Source organism: Danio rerio, chromosome 7, assembly GCF_049306965.1.
Source record: "Danio rerio strain Tuebingen ecotype United States chromosome 7, GRCz12tu, whole genome shotgun sequence".
Lineage (NCBI taxonomy): Eukaryota > Metazoa > Chordata > Actinopteri > Cypriniformes > Danionidae > Danio > Danio rerio.
Genome location: NC_133182.1, coordinates 47,782,920 through 47,806,877, shown reverse-complemented (window position 1 = coordinate 47,806,877; position 23,958 = coordinate 47,782,920). Strand labels below are relative to the sequence as shown.

The window sequence follows — 23,958 nt, the reverse complement described above, 5'->3', positions numbered from 1 at the left end:
GGCGCCAGTATTTTTGCGCCTTGTCTTATAACCCGCCAGCAGTCGTTAAAAGGGGCCGTCAACGCGGGTCATTTAAAATCCCCGCTCTCCTAGAATGACAACGAAGCACCGCGATTAAAAACGCCGAAGGACTGACAACAGCGCGCAACGAGCGTGCAAAATATCAGCGTTGTACATCAGACATTAAGTGGCCAATAAAACAAAGTTTAGAAACATGAAGATTTTGCCGGCAAAATGAGGCGTGTGTTTGATGACGTCTTGCGGGGGCGGTGTTGAGGTAGCGGAAGTGCGTTGAGCACATGGCTAGCAGGCTCAAGATGTAAACAATCCAAGTGCGCGGGTTGAATAGTTGGATTTGATTGATCTGTAATGTCATATATGTACGGAATGCGAAGTTTGGGCTGTATTTGGCTGGCCGTTTGAGATGGCAAGTGTTGTCAATGTGATAAAGCGCATTATTTTGTTAGTTTCTGCTAGTGGGTCATGCAGGCACATAAGTTTCCAGTGTATTGACTGGCGCCCCCTTAGAAATGCACTATATACTGCAATATACAGCAGCAGCAGTAGTATAAGCATGTAGACTATATACAGTGTGGTTTGGCATTATGTCCACACTTTCTCTCAGTAACCTTTGACCAGTCACGTGACCATTATAACACAAATCTGTGCTTTCGTTGCTTGAAGAAATGAAGTTTTTAAATCTTTTTGGAAGGTTACAATCAAATATCATTGGCATGATTCACGTCCGAGCTTTGCCAGGTAACGCATTCATTTCACCAGAGTAAGTTTGTAGGCCTAGAGGAGAAATGCTGAACTCAACTGCTTTTCTTTTTGTAGGAACCCCCTTGAACCGTTTGACCATCTCCGACATCAAAGAGGAGGCCTGTCGCGAGGCGGAAATTTACTACAACGCGGGACTTGTACGTAAAATGTATCATAAACAACGTACATGAATGCCTCACCTTTGAAAGACTCATTATTTAAAGAAGGATATTTCCAGTAAACCAATGCATCTGTTTTAACGATTCGACAAATAACGGTTCATAAATCAACTGACTTAATGAGAGTCATCTCCACCGAACAACTGCAATGTTGCTAGATTCAGGAGGTCTTTAGACTACCCTGGCTATATGTGTCATGATAACCCCTCCTAAACATTTTGTTGGCAACATTTAACGTTTAAAAAGTTGTTCAAATGATAAAAAGCACATACTTTATTATAATTGTACAACAGGAAACCACAGCTATTTGCTAATTGCTCATGTATATTACATCTTGAAATTAGCTTGTACCTAAAATTGATTATGTAACAATAAATTATATGGGGAAAATGCACTGGTCATTTTGTTATAGAATGTTTAGTGTACTTGAAATAAAATTTAAAATCATAGTTCACACAAAAATAAAATATAATTCTCGTTTACTCATCCTTTACTTGTCCAAAAAGAGTTTCTTTCTTCTGCTAAACACACAATAAGATGTACTGAAGAAAACTAAAAAACATGTAACCATTTACTACCATAGTATTTGTTTTTCTTGTTTGGTTTTCTACTATGGAAGTCAACAGTTACAGGTTTTCAGCTTTCTTCAAAACATCTTATTTGTGTTCAACAGAAGAAAAAATGTTAATGCATGCAATTGTGTAACATTGCATTTAAAAAATTTCCCAGTTATGGGTTGCAGCTGGAAGGACATTCGCTACGCAAAACATATGCCGGATACGTTGGCTGTTCAATCCGCTTTGGTGACCCCAGATAAATAAAGGGACTAAGTTGAAAAGAAAATGAATGTATTAAAAATTAAAATATCTGATCATAAAAAATATTTGATATATTATATATTATATTTTTTTGCAATACTTTTTTTCTTAACAAATCCAGTTTAATATTTAAAATCACCTTTTTTTTACATAAGATAGGCAATCATTTTAAACCATTTGACTTTTTATTTTACACAGTGATGCAGTTTTGTATCATGGCTATGTAAATAAATCATCACACTACATCAGAAGATAATTTAGCAACTTCTAGCAAAAATATCAACCTGCATTTAGCAACTTTTAGCAACAAAACCATTACACAAATTCTGTGACTAAATATGTGAAGTTTTTATCCTACAGTGATTTTAAAAATGTCTTTATTAAAACACTATAAGCCATGAAATAACCAATCAGGATCTAAATCACAACGTTAGTCAAGTCAAGCTTTATTGTCTTTTCAATACATGTTTGTACATACAGTAGAATGAAATGTCATGTCTCACAGGGTCACATAAACATAGTCATAAATATGAACACAACACTGAAAGTAAGGACTATTTTAAACCTATACATAACTAACATACAAGAGCAGATTAACTATAACAACTTATAACTATTCATGTACTATAAATACTTAACTATGCACATGACCTAAGACAGACTATACAAGTGCTTTTACATGAAGCAGAACGATATTGTGCAAGATATTGTGCTACAAAAAAGATTGAAGAAAACAAGTAGTGCAACATGATTTGTGGTACATACATTGTCCTTATTGAGTCCTTGTAAGATAGAGTTTAAGTAAAGCGTCAGGTGCATATGGAGAGAAGATTTTTACAGGTGGTTTGTCAAGCCCACTCACCTGTGTGAAGCACACCCAGAAACACTCAATGTTCTAGAGATTTGGAGTGATTGTAAATAAGTGTCAAATATGCAAACTGCTGCAAGTGTCTGGAACATTGTCAGAGATGAAAGAGTGTTTATACAGGTGGTTTGTCAAGCCCACTCACCTGTGTGAGGCACATTCAGAATCACATGACGTTTTGAGGTATTCAGAATTGCATAATGTTTTAAGGTTTTTGTGTGTTGTGGTGAGGAGGAGAGGAGAGGGAATCCTGGTTTTAGGAGCTGAGATTGGAAAGGTAATTAGGGACCGAGCACCAAACGGTGCAAGGCCCTATTGGAATTGCTCCGTTTATTATTATTAGGGACCGAGCACCGAAACGGTGCGTAGGCCCTATTGGAATTGCTCTGTTTATTAGGGACCGAGCACCGAAACGGTGCGTAGGCCCTATTGGAATTGCTCCGTTTTTTATTATTAGGGACCGAGCACCGAAACGGTGCGTAGGCCCTATTGGAATTGCTCCGTTTTTTATTAGGGACCGAGCACCGAACGGTGCAAGGCCCTATTGGAATTGCTCCGTTTATTATTAGGGACCGAGCACCGAAACGGTGCGTAGGCCCTATTGGAATTGCTCCGTTTTTTATTATTATTATTAGGGACCGAGCACCGAAACGGTGCGTAGGCCCTATTGGAATTGCTCCGTTTTTTATTATTATTATTATTATTATTATTATTCCGCCCCCTATCGGGGCACTTTTGAGGGTCTAAACATGCCCGAAAACTCATGAAAATTTGCACACACACCAAACCCGGTGTAAATAGCAGGTTGATATGGGTCTCGGCAGTGGGCGTGGCAAAATGACTCGACAGCGCCACCTAGAAAAATTAAACGGACGAGCCCCCAATATATGAATCACGCACATGCACGAAAATCGGCACACACCTCAAACATGCCAAAACATACGAAAAAGTCTCTTGGAGCCATATCTCAAACCCAACAGGAAGTCGGATATTTTTAACTTCCTGCGGCGAAAAAGTGGCGTTTTTGCCATTTCCAGGCGTTGTATTTTAACGAACTCCTCCTAGGGATTTTATCCGATCGACACCAAAATTGGGTTTTGTCATCTAAAGGCCTTGGCGATGTTAAATTGCGAAGCTTTAGAGTTTTCGTCGATGGGCGTGTCCGTGGCGGCCTCGCAAACTTTGACGATTCGCCACAAAACAGGAAGTCGTTATAACTCAGGCATGCATTATCAGATCTGCCTCAAAATTCACACGCTTGATAAGCGTCCTAACCTGAACACGTTTACATGCCACTATCCAGATACAGTTACAGCGCCACCTGCTGGCCACAGGAAATTACATGATTTACGGAGTTATAAACTCCTCCCACAAATTTTATCGTATCAACACCAAAATTGAGTGGTGTTATCTGAAAGCTCTAGCGATGTTATATTGTGAAGATCTAGAGTTTTCGGAGAGGGGCGTGTCCATGGCGGTTTGACAAACCTCAACGCTTCGCCATGGAACAGGAAGTCCTTATAACTCAACCACACAATGTCCGATCAGCCTGAAACTTCACATGGTTGATAAACGTCATCTCTTGAACACATCCACATAACAATATTGAAGTGGGCGTGGCAAAATGACTCGACAGCGCCACCTAGAAAAATTAAACGGACGAGCCCCCGATCTACGAATCACTCACATGCACAAAAATTGGCACACACTTCAAACATGCCAAAACATACGAAAAAGTCTCTTGGAGCCATATCTCAAACCCAACAGGAAGTCGGATATTTTTAACTTCCTGTGGCGAAAAAGTGGCGCTTTTGCCATTTTCAGGCGTTGTATTTTAACGAACTCCTCCTAGGGATTTTATCTGATAAACACCAAAATTGGGTTTTGTCATCTTAAAGCCTTGGTGATGTTAAATTGCGAAGCTTTAGAGATTTCATAGATGGGCGTGTCCGTGGCGGCCTCGCAAACTTTGATGATTCGCCACAAAACAGGAAGTCTTTATAACTCAGGGATGCATTATTCGATCTGCCTCAAAATTCACACATTTAATAACAGTCCTGACCTGAACAGGTTTACGTGCCGATATCCAGTTACAGTTATAGCGCCACCTGCTGGCCACAGGAAATGTCATGTTTGACACTGTAACAAACTCCTCCCACAAACTTTCCCGTACCAGCACCAAAATAGAGTGGTGTCATCTGAAAGCTCTAGCGATGATATATTGTAAAGATCTAGAGTTTTTGCAAAGGGGCGTGTCTGTGGTGGCATGACAAACCTCAACGCTTCGCCATGGAACAGAAAATTCTTATAACTCAACCACACAATGTCTGATCTGCCTGAAACTTCACATGATTGATAAAAGTCCTCTCCTGAACACATCCACATAACAATATTGAGTCAGTCATAGCGCCACCTGCTGGCAGAAGATAGTTTGTCTTGTAACTCGGCCACACAATGTCCGATCTGCCTGAAACTTCACATGGTTGATGAAAGTCCTCTCTTGAGCACATGTACATAGTAATAATAAGTCAGAGTCATAGCGCCACCTGCTGGCAGAAGGAATTTTGGCTTGTAACTCGGCCAAACAATGTCAGATCTGCCTAAAATGTCACATGGTGGATGAAAGTCCTCTCCTAAACACATCTACATAATAATATTGAGTCTTTCATAGCGCCACCTGCTGGCAGAATGTAGTTTGTCTTAAAACACAATCTCCACACAATCTCTGATCTGCCTGAAACTTCACATGGTTGATAAAAGTCCGCTCCTGAACACATCCACATAACAATATTGAGTCAGTCATAACGCCACCTGCTGGCAGAAGGTAGTTGGGCTTGTAACTCAGCCACACAATGTCCCATGTGCCTGAAACTTCACATGGTTGATAAGATTCCTCTCCGGAAGACATCTACATGCCAATCTTAAGTCACAGTTATAGCGCCACCTGCTGACAGGAGGAAGTTTGGCATAAATCTGTGATTTTCTTAGATTTTTTTTATATATTGGCTTAAATTAATATTGTTCGCTGTTCTCTGTCATTGTAAGGTCACCGGGCGGCGGTGAGCCCGGGTGCGAGGTCCCTATCATCGCTGCTTGCAGCTTTAATTAGGGACCGAGCACCGAAACGGTGCGTAGGCCCTATTGGAATTGCTCCGTTTTTTATTATTATTATTATTATTATTATTATTCCGCCCCCAATCGGGGCACTTTTGAGGGTCTAAACATGCCCGAAAACTCACGAAAAATTGCACACACACCAAACCCGGTGTAAATAGCAGGTTGATATGGGTCTCGGAAGTGGGCGTGGCAAAATGACTCGACAGCGCCACCTAGAAAAATTAAACGGACGAGCCCCCGATCCATGAATCACACACATGCACGAAAATTGGCACACACCTCAAACACGCCAAAACATACGAAAAAGTCTCTTGGAGCCATATCTCAAACCCAACAGGAAGTCGGATATTTTTGACTTCCTGCGGCGAAAAAGTGGCGTTTTTGCCATTTCCAAGCGTTGTATTTTAACGAACTCCTCCTAGGGATTTTATCCGATCGTCACCAAAATTGGGTTTTGTCATCTAAAGGCCTTGGCGATGTTAAATTGCGAAGCTTTAGAGTTTTCGTCGATGGGCGTGTCCGTGGCGGCCTCGCAAACTTTGATGATTCGCCACAAAACAGGAAGTCGTTATAACTCAGGCATGCATTATCCGATCTGCTTCAAAATTCACACGCTTGATAAGAGTCCTGACCTGAACACGTTTATATGCCGATATCCAGATAAAGTTATAGCGCCACCTGCTGGCCACAGGAAATGACATGTTTTACAGTGTAACAAACTCCTCCCACAAATTTTTTCGTATCAGCACCAAATTTGGGTTGTGTTATCTGAAAGCTCTAGCGATGATATATTGTAAAGATCTAGAGTTTTCGCAGAGGGGCGTGTCCATGGCGGCATGACAAACCTCAACGCTTCGCCATGGAACAGGAAGTCCTTATAACTCAACCACACAATGTCCGATCTCCCCGAAACATCACATGGTTGATAAAAGTCCTCTCCTGAACACATCCACATGACAATATTGAAGTGGGCGTGGCAAATTGACTCGACAGCGCCACCTGCAAAAATTAATCGGACGAGCCCCTGATCTATGAATCACGCACATGCACGAAAATTGGCACACACCTTAAACACGCCAAAACATACGAAAAAGTCTCTTGGAGCCATATCTCAAACCCAACAGGAAGTCAGATATTTTTAACTTCCTGCGGCAAATAAGTGGCATTTTTGCCATTTCCAGGCTTTGTATCTTAACAAACTCCTCCTAGGGATTTTATGCTATCGACACCAAAATTGGGTTTTGTCATCTAAAGGCCTTGGCGATGTTAAATTGCGAAGCTTTAGAGGTTTTGTCGATAGCCGTGTCCGTGGCGGCCTTGCAAACTTTAACGATTCGCCACAAAACCGGAAGTCATTATAACTCAGGCATGCATTATCCGATCTGCCTCAAAATTCACATGTTTAATAAGAGTCCTGACCTGAACACGTTTACATGCCAATATCCAGATAGAGTTATAGCGCCACCAGCTGGCCACAGGAAACGACATGTTTTACATTGTAACATACTACTTCACCAAATTTTATTGTATCAGCACCAAAATTGGGTGTTGTCATCTGAAAGCTCTAGCGATGATATATTGTGAAGATCTAAAGTTTTTGCAGAGGGGCGTGTCCGTGGCGGCATGACAAACCTCAACGCTTCGCCATGGAACAGGAAGTCCTTATAACTACACCACACAATGTCTGATCTGCCTGAAACTTCACATGGTTGATGAAAGTACTCTCCCGTGCACATCTACATAATTATATTGAGTCTCTAATAGCGCCACCTGCTGGTAGAAGGTAGTTTGGCTTATAACTCAGCCACACAATGTCTGATCTGCCTGAAACTATACATGGTTGATTAAATTCCTCTCTTGAAGACATCTACATGCCAATATGGAGTCACAGTCATAGCGCCACCTGCTGGCAACGGGAAATTAAATATAACTCAGCCGAACAATGTCAGATCTGGCTGAAAAATCACATGGTGGATAAGATTCCTCTACTGAAGGCATCTACATGCCAATCTTGAGTCACAGTCAAAGCGCCACCTGCTGGCAGAATGTAGTTTGCATTATAACTCAACCACACAAAATGTGATCAGCCTGAAACTTCACATGGTTGATAAAAGTCTTCTCCTGAACACATCCACATAACAAAATTAAATCATTCATAGTGCCACCTGCTGGCAGAAGGTAGTTTGGCTTATAAATCAGCCACAAAATGACTGATCTGCCTGAAAATTCACATGGTTGATAAGAATTCTCTCCTGAAGACATCTACATGCCAATCTTGAGTCACAGTTATAGTGCCACTTGGTGACAGGAGGAAGTTTGACATAAATTTGTGATTTAAACATATCGGCTTAAATTATTACTGTTCGCTGTTCTCTGTCATCCTGAGGCCACCGGGTGGCGGTGAGCCCGGGTGCGAGGTCCCTATCATCGCTGCTTGCAGCTTTAATTATTATTATTATTATTATTCCGCCCCCAACCGGGGCACTTTTGAGGGTCTAAACATGCCCGAAAACTCACGAAAATTTGCACACACACCAAACGCGGTGTAAATGGCTGGGTTTTAGGGGTTTCGGAAGTGGGCGTGGCAAAATGACTCGACAGCGCCACCTAGAAAAATTAAACGGACGAGCCCCCGATCCACGAATCACGCACATGCACGAAAATTGGCACACACCTCAAACATGCCAAAACATACGAAAAAGTCTCTTGGAGCCATATCTCAAACCCAACAGGAAGTCGGATATTTTGTACTTCCTGCGGCGAAAAAGTGGCGATTTTGCCATTTCCAGGCGTTGTATTTTAACGAACTCCTCCTAGGGATTTTATCCGATCGACACCAAAATTGGGTTTTGTCATCTAAAGGCCTTGGCGATGTTAAATTGCGAAGCTTTAGAGTTTTCGTCGATGGGCGTGTCTGTGGCGGCCTCGCAAACTTTGACGATTCGCCACAAAACAGGAAGTCGTTATAAGTCAGGCATGCATTATCCGATCTGCCTCAAAATTCACACGTTTGATAAGAGTCCTGACCTGAACACGTGTACATGCCAATATCCAGATATAGTTATAGCGCCACCTGCTGGCCACAGGAAATGACATGTTTTACAATGTAACAAACTCCTCCCACAATTTTTTTTGTATCAGCACCAAATTTGGGTTGTGTTATCTGAAAGCTGTAGCGATGATATATTGTGAAGATCTAGAATTTTCGCAGAGGGGCGTGTCCGTGGCGGCATGACAAACCTCAACGCTTCGCCATGAAACAGGAAGTCCTTATAACTCAACCACACAAAGTCCGATCTGCCTGAAACTTTACTTGGTTGATAAACGTCCTCTCTTGAACACATCCACATAACAATATTGAAGTGGGCGTGGCAATATGACTCGACAGCGCCACCTATAAAAATTAAACGGACGAGCCCCCGATCTACGAATCACGCACATGCACGAAAATTGGCACACACCTCAAACACGCCAAAACATACGAAAAAGTCTCTTGGAGCCATATCTCAAACCCAACAGTAAGTCGGATATTTTTAACTTCCTGCGGCGAATAAGTGGTATTTTTGCCATTTCCAGGCGCTGTATTTTGACGAACTCCTCCTAGGGATTTTATCCGATCGACACCAAAATTGGGTTTTGTCATCTAAAGGCCTTGGCGATGTTAAATTGCGAAGATTTAGAGTTTTTGTCGATGGGCGTGTCCGTGGCGGCCTCGCAAACTTTGAAGATTCGCCACAAAACAGGAAGTCGTTATAACTCAGGCATGCATTATCCGATCTGCCTCAAAATACACACGTTTGATAACAGTCCTGACCTGAAAACTTTAACATGCCGATATCCAGGAAAAGTTATAGCGCCACCTGCTGGCCACAGGAAATGACATGTTTTACACTGTAACGAACTCCTCTCACAAATTTTATAGTATCAGCACCAAATATGGGTGGTGTCATCTGAAAGCTCTAGCGATGATATATTGTGAAGATCTAGAGTTTTCGCAGAAAGGCGTGTCCGTTGTGGCATGACAAACCTCAACGCTTCGCCATGGAACAGGAAATGGTTATAACTCAACCACACAATTTCCGATCAGCCTGAAACTTCACATGCTTGATAAAAGTCCTCTCCTGAACACATATACATGCCAATATTGAGTCAGTCATAGCGCCACCTAGTTACGGAAGGAATTTTGGCTTATAACTCAACCACACAATGTCCGATCAGCGTGAAACTTAACATGGTGAATAAAAGTCCTCTTCTGAACACATCCACATAACAACATTGAGTCTGTCATAGCGCCACCTGCTGGCAGAAGGTAGTTTTGCTTACAACTCAGCCCCACAATGTCTAATCTGCCTGAAACTTCACATGGTTGATAAAAATCCTCTTCTGAAGACATCCACATACCAACATTAACACAGTCAAAGCGCCACCTGCTGGCAACAGAAAGTTTGGCTTATAACTCAGCCAAACAACGTCCGACCTGCCTGAAAATTCACATGGTTGATAAGATTCCTCTACTGAAGGCATCTACATACCAATCTTGAGTCACAGTCATAGCGCCACCTGCTGACAGGAGGAAGTTTGGCATAAATCTGTGATTTTCTCGGCTTCCTTATATATATCGGCTTAAATATTATTGTTCGCTGTTCTCTATCATCCTGAGGCCACCGGGCGGCGGTAAGCCCGGGTGCGAGGTCCCTATCATCGCTGCTTGCAGCTTTAATTATTATTATTCTTCTCTCCAATGAATCGCGATTTTGAGGGGCTAAACAAGCCCGAAAACTCACGCAACTTTGCACACGCCTCAGAAGTGGCGAAAATTTACGTTTTTTATGGTCTTCTGAAGTGGGCGTGGCAAAATGACTCGACAGCGCCACCTAGAAAAATAAAACGGACAAGCCCCTGATCCACGAATCACGCACATGCACAAAAATTGGCACACACCTCAAACATGCCAAAACATACAAAAAAGTCTCTTGAAGCCATATCTCAAACCCAACAGGAAGTTGGATATTTTTGACTTCCTGCGACGAAAAAGTGGCGTTTTTGCCATTTCCAGGCGTTGTATTTTAACGAACTCCTCCTAGGGATTTTATCCGATCGACACCAAAATTGGGTTTTGTCATCTAAAGGCCTTGGCGATGTTAAATTGCGAAGCTTTAGAGTTTTCATCGATGGGCGTGTCCGTGGCGGCCTCGCAAACTTTGACGATTCGCCACAAAACAGGAAGTCGTTATAACTCAGGCATGCATTATCCGATCCGCCTCAAAATTCACACGTTTGATAAGAGTCCTGACCTGAACAAGTTTACATGCCAATATCCAGATACAGTTATAGCGCCACCTGCTGGCCACAGGAAATGACATGTTTTACATCGTAACAAACTCCTCCCACAAATTTTTTTGTATCAGCACCAAATTTGGGTTGTGTTATCTGAAAGCCCTAGCGATGATATATTGTGAAGATCTAGAGTTTTCGCAGAGGGGCGTGTCCGTGGCGGCATGACAAACCTCAACGCTTCGCCATGGAACAGGAAGTCCTTATAACTCAAGCACACAATGTCCGATCTGCCTGAAACTTAACATGGTGGATAAAAGTCCTCTCCTGAACACATCCTCATAACAATAATGAAGTGGGCGTGGCAAAATGACTCAACAGCGCCACCTATAAAAATTAAACAGAAGAGCCCCTGATCTACGAATCACGCACATGCACGAAAATTGGCACACACCTTAAACAAGCCAAAACATACGAAAAAGTCTCTTGGAGCCATAACTCAAACCCAACAGGAAGTCGGATATTTTTAACTTCCTGCGGCAAATAAGTGGCATTTTTGCCATTTCCAGGCTTTGTATCTTAACGAACTCCTCCTAGGGATTTTATGCTATCGACACCAAAATTGGGTTTTGTCATCTAAAGGCCTTGGCGATGTTAAATTGCGAAGCTTTAGAGGTTTTGTCGATGGGCGTGTCCGTGGCGGCCTCACAAACTTTGATGATTCGCCACAAAACCGGAAGTCATTATATCTCAGGCATGCATTATACGATCTGCCTCAAAATTCACATGTTTAATAAGAGTCCAGACCAGAACACGTTTACATGCCGATATCCAGATACAGTTATAGCGCCACCTGCTGACCACAGAAAATGTCATGATTTACAAAGTAATAAACTCATCCCACAAATGTTTTCATATCAGCACCAAATTTGGTTGGTTGTGTATCTGAAAGCTCAAGCGATGATATATTGTGAAGATTTAGAGTTTTCGTAGAGGGGCGTGTATGTGGTGGCATGACAAACCTCAACGCTTCGCCATGAAAAAGGAAGTGCTTATAACTCAGGCACACAATGTCTGATCTGCCTGAAACTTCACATGGTTGATTAAATTCCTCTCCTGAAGACATCTAAATGCCAATATTGAGTCAGTCATAGCGCCACCTAGTGACAGAAGGTAGTTTTGCTTATAACTCAGCCACACAATGTCCAATCAGCCTGAAACTTCACAGGGTTGATAAAAGTCCTCTCCTGAAGACATCTACGTGCCAATATTGAGTCACAGTCATAGCGCCACCTGCTGGCAACAGGTAGTTTGGCTTATAACTCAGCCACACAATGTCCGATCTGCCTGAAACTTCACATGGTTGATAAAAGTCTTCTCCTGAAGACATCTACATGACAATACTGTCACAGTCATAGCGCCACCTGCTGACAGGAGGAAGTTTGGCATAAATCTGTGGATTTCTCAGGTTTTTTATATATATCAGCTTAAATTGTTATTGTTCACTGTTCTCTGTAATCCTTAGGCCACCGGGCGGCGGTGAGCCCGGGTGCGAGGTCCCTATCATCGCTGCTTGCAGCTTTAATTATTATTATTATTAATCCGCCACCTATCGGGGCACTTTTGAGGGTCTAAACATGCCCGAAAACTCATGAAAATTTGCACACACACCAAACGCGGTGTAAATAGCAGGTTGATATGGGTCTCGGAAGTGGGCGTGGCAAAATGACTCGACAGCGCCACCTAGAAAAATTAAACGGACGAGCCCCCGATACACGAATCACGCACATGCACAAAAATTGGCACACACCTCAAACATGCCAAACCATACGAAAAAGTCTCTTGGAGCCATATCTCAAACCCAACAGGAAGTTGGATATTTTTAACTTCCTGCGGCGAAAAAGTGGCGTTTTTGCCATTTCCAGGCGTTGTATTTTAACGAACTCCTCCTAGAGATTTTATCCGATCGACACCAAAATTGGGTTTTGTCATCTAAAGGCCTTGGCGATGTTAAATTGCGAAGCTTTAGAGTTTTCGTCGATGGGCGTGTCCGTGGCGCCCTTGCAAACTTTGATGATTCGCCACAAAACAGGAAGTCGTTATAACTCAGGCATGCATTATCAGATCTGCCTCAAAATTCACTCGTTTAATAACAGTCCTGACCTGAACACGTTTACATGCCAATATCCAGATATAAATATAGCGCCACCTGCTGGCCACAGGAAATGACATGATTTACGGAGTAATAAGCTCCTCCCACAAATTTTTTTGTATCAGCACCAAAATTGGGTAGTGTTATCTGAAAGCTCTAGCGATAATATATTGTGAAGATCTAGAGTTTTCGCAGAGGGGCGTGTCCGTGGCGGTATGACAAACCTCAACGCTTCGCCATGGAACAGGAAGTCCTTTTAACTCAACCACACAATGTCCGATCTGCCTGAAACTTCACATGGTTGATAAACATCATCTCTTGAACACATCCACATAACAATATTGAAGTGGGCATGGCAAAATAACTCGACAGCGCCACCTAGAATAATTAAATGGACGAGCCCCCGAGCTACGAATCACGCACATGCACGAAAATTGGCACACACCTTAAACATGCCAAAACATACGAAAAAGTCTCTTGGAGCCATATCTCAAACCTAACAGGAAGTCGGATATTTTTAACTTCCTGCAGCGAAAAAGTGGCGTTTTTGCCATTTCCAGGCGTTGTACTTTAACGAACTCCTCCTAGGGATTTTATCCGATCGACACCAAAATTGGGTTTTATCATCTAAAGGCCTTGGCGATGTTAAATTGCGAAGCTTTAGAGTTTTTGTCGATGGGCGTGTCCGTGGTGGCCTCGCAAACTTTGATGATTCGCCACAAAACAGGAAGTCGTTATAACTCAGGCATGCATTATCAGATCTGCCTCAAAATTCACACATTTAATAACAGTCCTGACCTGAACAGGTTTACGTGCCGATATCCAGTTACAGTTATAGCGCCACCTGCTGGCCACAGGAAATGACATGTTTGACACTATAACAAACTCCTTCCACAAACTTTCCCGTATCAGCACCAAAATAGAGTGGTGTCATCTGAAAGCTCCAGCGATGATATATTGTGAAGATCTAGAGTTTTCGCAGAGGGGCGTGTCTGTGGTGGCATGACAAACCTCAACGCTTCGCCATGGAACAGGAAGTCCTTATAACTCTACCACACAATGTCCGATCTGCCTGAAACTTCACATGATTGATAAAAGTCCTCTCCTGAACACATCTACATGCCAATATTGAGTCAGTAATAGCGCCATCTGCTGGCAGAAGGTAGTTTGGCTTGTAACTCAGCCACACAATGTCCGATCTGTCTAAAATGTCACATGGTTGATGAAAGTCCTCTCCTGAGCACATCTACATAATAATATTGAGTTTTTAATAGCGCCACCTGCTGGCAGAATGTAAATTGTCTTATAACACAATCTCCACACAATGTCTGATCTGCCTGAAACTTCACATGTTTGATAAAAGTCCACTCCTGAACACATCCCTATAACAATATTGAGTCAGTCATAACGCCACCTGCTGGCAAAAGGTAGTTTGGCTTATAACTCAGCCACAAAATGTCCCATGTGCCTGAAACTTCACATGGTTGATTAAATTCCTCTCCTGAAGACATCTACATGCCAATCTTGAGTCACAGGTATAGCGCCACCTGCTGACAGGAGGAAGTTTGGCATAAATCTGTATTTTTCTTAGGTTTTATATATATATATCGGCTTATATTATTATTGTTCGCTGTTCTCTGTCATCGTAAGGTCACCGGGCGGCGGTGAGCCCGGGTGCGAGGTCCCTATCATCGCTGCTTGCAGCTTTAATTAGGGACCGAGCACCGAAACGGTGCGTAGGCCCTATTGGAATTGCTCCGTTTTTAGGGACCGAGCACCGAAACGGTGCGTAGGCCCTATTGGAATTGCTCCGTTTTTTATTAGGGACCGAGCACCGAAACGGTGCGTAGGCCCTATTGGAATTGCTCCGTTTTTTATTATTATTATTATTATTATTATTATTCCGCCCCCTATCGGGGCACTTTTGAGGGTCTAAACATGCCCGAAAACTCATGAAAATTTGCACACACACCAAACCCGGTGTAAATAGCAGGTTGATATGGGTCACGGAAGTGGGCGTGGCAAAATGACTCGACAGCGCCACCTAGAAAAATTAAACGGACGAGCCCCCGATCCATGAATCACACACATGCGCGAAAATTGGCACACACCTCAAACACGCCAAAACATACGAAAAAGTCTCTTGGAGCCATATCTCAAACCCAACAGGAAGTCGGATATTTTTGACTTCCTGCGGCGAAAAAGTGGCGTTTTCGCCATTTCCAGGCGTTGTATTTTAACGAACTCCTCCTAGGGATTTTATCCGATCGACACCAAAATTGGGTTTTGTCATCTAAAGGCCTTGGTGATGTTAAATTGCGAAGCTTTAGAGTTTTCGTCGATGGGCGTGTCCGTGGCGGCCTCGCAAACTTTGACGATTCGCCACAAAACAGGAAGTCTTTATAACTCTGGCATGCATTATCAGATCTGCCTCAAAATTCACACGTTTGATAAGAGTCCTGACCTGAACACGTTTACATGCCAATATCCAGATACAGAAATAGCGCCACCTGCTGGCCACAGGAAATGTCATGTTTTACACTGTAACAAACTCCTCCCACAAATTTTATGGTATCAGCACCAAAATTGAGTGGTGTTATCTGAAAGCTCTATCGGTGATATATTGTGAAGATCTAGAGTTTTTGCAGAGGGGCGTGTCCGTGGCGGCATGACAAACCTCAACGCTTCGTCAAGGAACAGGAAGTCCTCATAACTCAACCACACAAAGTCTGATCAGCCTGAAACTTCATATGGTTGATATACGTCATCTCTTGAACACATCCACATAACAATATTGAAGTGGGCGTGGCAAAATGACTCGACAGCGCCACCTAGAAAAATTAAACGGACGAGCCCCTGATATACGAATCACGCACATGCGCGAAAATTGGCACACACCTCAAACACGCCAAAACATACGAAAAAGTCTCTTGGAGCCATATCTCAAACCCAACAGGAAGTCGGATATTTTTAACTTCCTGCTGCAAATAAGTGCCATTTTTGCCATTTCCAGGCGTTGTATCTTAACGAACTCCTCCTAGGGATTTTATGCTATCGACACCAAAATTGGGTTTTGTCATCTAAAGGCCTTGGCGATGTTAAATTGCGGAGCTTTATAGTTTTTGTCGATGGGCGTGTCCGTGGCGGCCCCGCAAACTTTGACGATTCGCCACAAAACCGGAAGTCATTATAACTTAGGCATGCATTTTCCGATCTGCCTCAAAATTCACATGTTTAATAAGAGTCCAGACCTGAACACGTTTACATGCCAATATCCAGATACAGTTATAGCGCCACCTGCTGGCCACAGGAAATGTCATGATTTACAGAGTAATAAACTCCTCCCACTATTTTTTTTGTATCAGCACCAAGTTTGGTGGGTTGTTATCTGAAAGCTTAAGTGATGATATATTGTCAAGATCTAGAGTTTTTGCAGAGGGGCGTGTCCGTGGCGGCATGACAAACCTCAACACTTCGCCGTGGAACAGGAAGTCCTTATATCTCAACCACACAAAGTCAGATCAGCCTGAAACTTCACATGGCTCATAAAAGTCCTCTTCTGAACACATCCCCAAAACAGTAATGAGTCAGTCATAACGCCACCTGCTGGCAGAAAGTAGATAGGCTTATAACTCAGCCAAACAACATCCGATCTGCCTGAAACTTCACATGGTTGTTTAAATTCCATTACTGAAGGCATGTACATGCCAATCTTAAGTCACAGTTATAGCGCCACCTGCTGGCAGATGGTAGTTTGCATTATAACTCAACCACACAAAGTCCGATCTGCCTGAAAGTTCTCATGGTTGATAAAAGTCCTCTCCTGAACACATCTACATAACAACATTGAGTCTGTCGTAGCGCCACCTGCTGACAAAAGGCAGTTTGGCTTATAACTCAGCTAAACAATGTTCGATCTGCCTGAAACTTCACATGGTTGATAAGATTCCTCTCCTGGTGACATCTACATGCCAATCTTGAGTCACAGTCATAGCGCCACCTGCTGAGAGGAGGAGGTTTGGCATAAATCGGTGATTTTCTCAGATTTTTTAATTAGGGACCGAGCACCGAACGGTGCAAGGCCCTATTGGAATTGCTCCGTTTATTATTATTCTTCTTCTTCCGCGGAATGAATCGCGGTTTTGAGGGGCTAAACATGCCCGAAAACTCAGGAAACTTTGCACACGCCTCAGAAGTGGCGAAAATTTACGTTTGTTATGGGCTTCGAAAGTAGGCGTGGCAAAATGACTCGACAGCGCCACCTAGAAAAATTAAACGGACGAGCCCCCGATATACGAATCACGCACATGCACGAAAATTGGCACACACCTCAAACATGGCAAAACATACGAAAAAGTCTCTTGGAGCCATATCTCAAACCCAACAGGAAGTCAGATATTTTTAACTTCCTGCGGCGAAAAAGTGCCATTTTTGCCATTTCCAGGCGTCGTATTTTAACAAACTCCTCCTAGGGATTTTATCCGATCTACACCAAAATTGGTTTTTGTCATCTAAAGGCCTTGGCGATGTTAAATTGCGAAGCTTTAGAGTTTTCGTCGATGGACGTGTCTGTGGCGGCCTCGCAAACTTTGACGATTCGCCACAAAACAGGAAGTTGTTATAACTCAGGCATGCATTATCCGATGCGCCTCAAAATTCACATGTTTGATAAGAGTTCTGACCTGAACACGTTTACATGCCGATATCCAGATACAGTTACAGCGCCACCTGCTGGCCACAGGAAATGACATGATTTTCGGTGTAACAAACTCCTCCCACAAATTTTTTCATATCAGCACCAAAATTGGCACCAAAATTATCTGAAAGCTCTAGCAATGATATATTGTGGAGATCTAGAGTTTTGGCAGAAGGGCGTGTCCGTGGCCGCATGACAAACCTCAACGCTTCGCCATGGAACAGGAAGTCCTTATAACTCAACCACACAATGTCCGATCTGCCTGAAACTTCACATGGTTGATAAAAGTCCTCTCCTGAACACATCCTCATAACAATATTGAAGTGGGCGTGGCAAAATGACTCGACAGCGCCACCTATAAAAATTAAACGGACGAGCCCCTGATCTACGAATCCCGCATATGCACGAAAATTGGCACACACCTCAAACACGCCAAAACATACGAAAAAGTCTCTTGGAGCCATATCTCAAATCCAACAGGAAGTCGGATATTTTTAACTTCCTGCGGCAAATAAGTGGCATTTTTGCCATTTCCAGGCGTTGTATTTTAACGAACTCCTCCTAGGGATTTTATCCGATCGACAAAAAAATTAGGTTTTGTCATCTAAAGGCCTTGGTGATGTTAAATTGCGAAGCTTTAGAGTTTTCATCGATGGGCGTGTCTGTGGCGGCCTCACAAACTTTGATGATTCGCCACAAAACAGGAAGTCGTTATAACTCAATCATGCATTATTCGATCTGCCTCAAAATTCACACGCTAAATAAGAGTCCTGACCTGAACACGTTTACATGCCGATATCCAGATACAGTTATAGCGCCACCTGCTGGCCACAGGAAATTACATGTTTAACAGAGTAACAAACTCCTGCCACAAATTTTATCGTATCAGCACCAAAATTGGCACCAAAATTATCTGAAAGCTCTAGCGATGATATATTGTGAAGATCTAGAGTTTTCGGAGAGGGGCGTGTCCGTGGCGGCATGACAAACCTCAACGCTTCGCCATGGAACAGGAAGACCTTATAACTCGACCATACAATGTCCGATCAGCCTGAAACTTCACATGGTTTATAAAAATCCTCCCATGAACACATCCAGATAACAATATTAAGTCAGTCATAGCGCCACCTGCTGGCAGAAGGTAGTTTAGCTTATAACTCAGCCACACAATGTATGACCTGCCTGAAAATTCACATGGTTGATAAGATTCCTCTACTGAAGGCATCTACATGCCAATCTTAAGTCATAGTCATAGCGCCACCTGCTGACAGGAGGAAGTTTGGCTTAAATTTGTGATTTTCTCAGGTTCTTTATATATATCGGCTTAAATTAATATTGTTTGCTGTTCTCTGTCATCCTGATGCCACCGGGCGGCGGTGAGCCCGGGTGCGAGGTCCCTATCATCGCTGCTTGCAGCTTTAATTATTATTATTATTATTATTATTATTATTATTCCGCCCCCTATCGGGGCACTTTTGAGGGTCTAAACATGCCCGAAAACTCATGAAAATTTGCACACACACCAAACCCGGTGTAAATAGCAGGTTGATATGGGTCTCTGAAGTGGGCGTGGCAAAATGACTCGACAGCGCCACCTAGAAAAATTAAACGGACGAGCCCCCGATGCACGAATCACGCACATGCACGAAAATTGGCACACACCTCAAACACGTCAAAACATACGAAAAAGTCTCTTGGAGCCATATCTCAAACCCAACAGGAAGTCGGATATTTTTGACTTCCTGCGGCGAAAAAGTGGCGTTTTTGCCATTTCCAGGCGTTGTATTTTAACGAACTCCTCCTAGGGATTTTATCCGATCGACACCAAAATTGGGTTTTGTTATCTAAAGGCCTTGGCGATATTAAATTGCGAAGCTTTAGAGTTTTCGTTGATGGGCGTGTCCGTGGCGGCCTCGCAAACTTTGACGATTCGCCACAAAACAGGAAGTCGTTATAACTCAGGCACGCATTATCCGATCTGCCTCAAAATTTACACGTTTGATAAGAGTCCTGACCTGAACACGTTTACGTGCCGATATCCAGATACAGTTATAGCGCCACCTGCTGGCAACAGGAAATGACATGTTTTACATCGTAACAATCTCCTCCCACAAATTTTTTCGTATCAGCACCAAATTTGGGTTGTATTATCTGAAAGCCCTAACGATGATATATTGTGAAGATCTAGAGTTTTCGCAGAGGGGCGTGTCCGTGGCGGCATGACAAACCTCAACGCTTCGCCATGGAACAGGAAGTCCTTATAACTCAAGCACACAATGTCCGATCTGCCTGAAACTTCACATGGTTGATAAAAGTCCTCTCCTGAACACATCCTCATAACAATAATGAAGTGGGCGTGGCAAAATGACTCGACAGCGCCACCTATAAAAATTAAACGGACGAGCCCCTGATCTACGAATCACGCACATGCACGAAAATTGGCACACACCTTAAACACGCCAAAACATACGAAAAAGTCTCTTGGAGCCATATCTCAAACCCAACAGGAAGTCGGATATTTTTAACTTCCTGCGGCAAATAAGTGGCATTTTTGCCATTTCCAGGCTTTGTATCTTAACGAACTCCTTCTAGGGATTTTATGCTATCAACACCAAAATTAAGTTTTGTCATCTAAAGGCCTTGGCGATGTTAAATTGCGAAGCTTTAGAGGTTTTGTCGATGGGCGTGTCCGTGGCGGCCTCGCAAACTTTGACGATTCGCCACAAACCGGAAGTCATTATAACTCAGGCATGCATTATTCGATCTGCCTCAAAATTCACATGTTTAATATAAGTCCAGACCTGAACACGTTTACATGCCGATATCCAGATACAGTTATAGCGCCACCTGCTGGCCACAGGAAATGACATGTTTTACACTGTATCAAACTCCTCTCACCAATTTCATAGTATCAGCACCAAAATTGGGTGGTGTCATCTGAAAGCTCTAGCGATGATATATTGTGAAGATCTAGAGTTTTCACAGAAAGGCGTGTCCGTTGTGGCATGACAAACCTCAACGCTTCGCCATGGAACAGGAAGTCCTTATAACTCAACCACACAATGTCCGATCAGCCTGAAACTTCACATGCTTGATAAAAGTCCTCTCCTGAACACATCTACATGCCAATATTGAGTCAGTCATAGCGCCACCTAGTGACGGAAGGAATTTTGGCTTATAACTCAACCACACAATGTTCGATCAGCGTGAAACTTAACATGGTGGATAAAAGTCCTCTCCTGAACAAATCCACATAACAATATTGAGTCTGTCATAGCGCCATCTGCTGGCAGAAGGTAGTTTTGCTTACAACTCAGCCCCGCAATGTCTAATCTGCCTGAAACTTCACATGGTTGATTAAAATCCTCTTCTGAAGACATCAACATACCAACATTAAGACAGTCAAGCGCCACCTGCTGGCAACAGGAAGTTTGGCTTATAACTCAGCCAAACAACGTCCGACCTGCCTGAAAATTCACAAGGTTGATAAGATTCCACTCCTGAAGACATCTACATACCAATCTTGAGTCACAGTCATAGCGCCACCTGCTGACAGGAGGAAGTTTGGCATAAATCTGTGATTATCTCCGCTTCTTTATATATATCGGCTCAAAATATTATTGTTCGCTGTTCTCTATCATCCTGAGGTCACAGGGTGGCGGTGAGCCCGGGTGCGAGGTCCCTATCATCGCTGCTTGCAGCTTTAATTAGGGACCGAGCACCGAAACGGTGCGTAGGCCCTATTGGAATTGCTCCGTTTTTTATTATTATTATTATTATTATTATTATTCCGCCCCCTATCGGGGCACTTTTGAGGGTCTAAACATGCCCGAAAACTCATGAAAATTTGCACACACACCAAACGCGCTGTAAATAGCAGGTTGATATGGGTCTCGGAAGTGGGCGTGGCAAAATGACTCGACAGCGCCACCTAGAAAAATTAAACGGACGAGCCCCCGATACACAAATCACGCACATGCACGAAAATTGGCACACACCTCAAACATGCCAAACCATACGAAAAAGTCTCTTGGAGCCATATCTCAAACCCAACAGGAAGTCGAATATTTTTAACTTCCTGCGGCGAAAAAGTGGCGTTTTTGCCATTTTCAGGCGTTGTATTTTAACGAACTCCTCCTAGGGATTTTATCCGATCGACACCAAAATTGGGTTTTGTCATCTAAAGGCCTTGGCGATGTTAAATTGCGAAGCTTTAGAGTTTTCGTCGATGGGCGTGTCCGTGGCGCCCTCGCAAACTTTGATGATTCGCCACAAAACAGGAAGTCGTTATAACTCAGGCATGCATTATCCGATCTGCCTCAAAATTCACACGCTTGATAAGAGTCCTGACCTGAACACGTTTACATGCCAATATCCAGATATAGTTATAGCGCCACCTGCTGGCCACAGGAAATGACATGATTTACGGAGTAATAAACTCCTCCCACAAATTTTTTCGTATCAGCACCAAAATTGAGTGGTGTTATCTGAAAGCTCTAGCGATAATATATTGTGAAGATCTAGAGTTTTCGGAGAGGGGCGTGTCCGTGGCGGCATGACAAACCTCAACGCTTCGCCATGGAACAGGAAGTCCTTATAACTCAACCACACAGTGTCCGATCTGCCTGAAACTTCACATGGTTGATAAACGTCATCTCTTGAATACATCCACATAACAATAATGAAGTGGGCGTGGCAAAATGACTCGACAGCGCCACCTAGAAAAATTAAATGGACGAGCCCCCAAGCTACGAATCACGCACATGCACGAAAATTGGCACACACCTTAAACATGCCAAAACATACAAAAAAGTCTCTTGGAGCCATATCTCAAACCTAACAGGAAGTCGGATATTTTTAACTTCCTGCGGCGAAAAAGTGGCGTTTTTGCCATTTCCAGGCGTTGTACTTTAACGAACTCCTCCTAGGGATTTTATCCGATCGACACCAAAATTGGGTTTTATCATCTAATGGCCTTGGCGATGTTAAATTGCGAAGCTTTAGAGTTTTTGTCGATGGGCGTGTCTGTGGCGGCCTCGCAAACTTTGATGATTCGCCACAAAACAGGAAGTCTTTATAACTCAGGCATGCATTATCCGATCTGCCTCAAAATTCACACATTTAATAACAGTCCTGACCTGAACAGGTTTACGTGCCGATATCCAGTTACAGTTATAGCGCCACCTGCTGGCCACAGGAAATGACATGTTTGACACTATAACAAACTCCTACCACAAACTTTCCCGTATCAGCACCAAAATAGAGTGGTGTCATCTGAAAGCTCTAGCGATGATATATTGTGAAGATCTAGAGTTTTTGCAGAGGGGCGTGTCTGTGGCGGCATGACAAACCTCAACGCTTCGCCATGGAACAGGAAGTCCTTATAACTCAACCACACAATGTCCGATCTACCTGAAACTTCACATGATTGATAAAAGTCCTCTTTTGAACACATCTACATAACAATATTGAGTCAGTAATAGCGCCATCTGCTGGCAGAAGGTAGTTTGGCTTGTAACTTGGCCACACAATGTCCGATCTGCCTGAAACTTCACAAGGTTGATGAAAGTCCTCCCCTGAGCACATCTACATAATAAATCTACATAATAATATTGAGTCATAGTCATAGCGCCACCTGCTGGCAGAAGAAATTTTGGCTTGTAACTCGGCCACACAATGTCCAATCTGTCTAAAATGTCACATGGTTGATGAAAGTCCTCTCCTGAGCACATCTACATAATAATATTGAGTTTTTAATAGCGCCACCTGCTGGCAGAATGTAAATTGTCTTATAACACAATCTCCACACAATCTCTGATCTGCCTGAAACTTCACATGTTTGATAAAAGTCCACTCCTGAACACATCCCCATAACAATATTGAGTCAGTCATAACGCCACCTGCTGGCAAAAGGTGGTTTGGCTTATAACTCAGCCACACAATGTCCCATGTGCCTGAAACTTCACATGGTTGATTAAATTCCTCTCCTGAAGACATCTACATGCCAATCTTGAGTCACAGGTATAGCGCCACCTGCTGATAGGAGGAAGTTTGGCTTAAATCTGTATTTTTCTTAGGTTTTTTATATATATATA

General features: G+C 43.0%; 1 protein-coding gene across 2 annotated transcripts in view; it reads left to right on the top strand.

Annotated features, from left to right (window-relative positions):
* Positions 1 to 260: 260 nt before the first annotated feature.
* The window catches only part of zgc:162297, a 102,497-nt gene continuing 78,799 nt past the window's right edge, over positions 261 to 23,958 (top strand). The window contains exons 1-2 of one of the 2 annotated variants that reach the window (XM_068222307.2): positions 261 to 759; positions 838 to 920. In XM_068222307.2, coding sequence (XP_068078408.1) covers positions 687 to 759; positions 838 to 920 — 156 coding nt within the window. In that variant the 5' untranslated portion in view covers positions 261 to 686. 2 annotated transcript variants of the gene reach the window in all.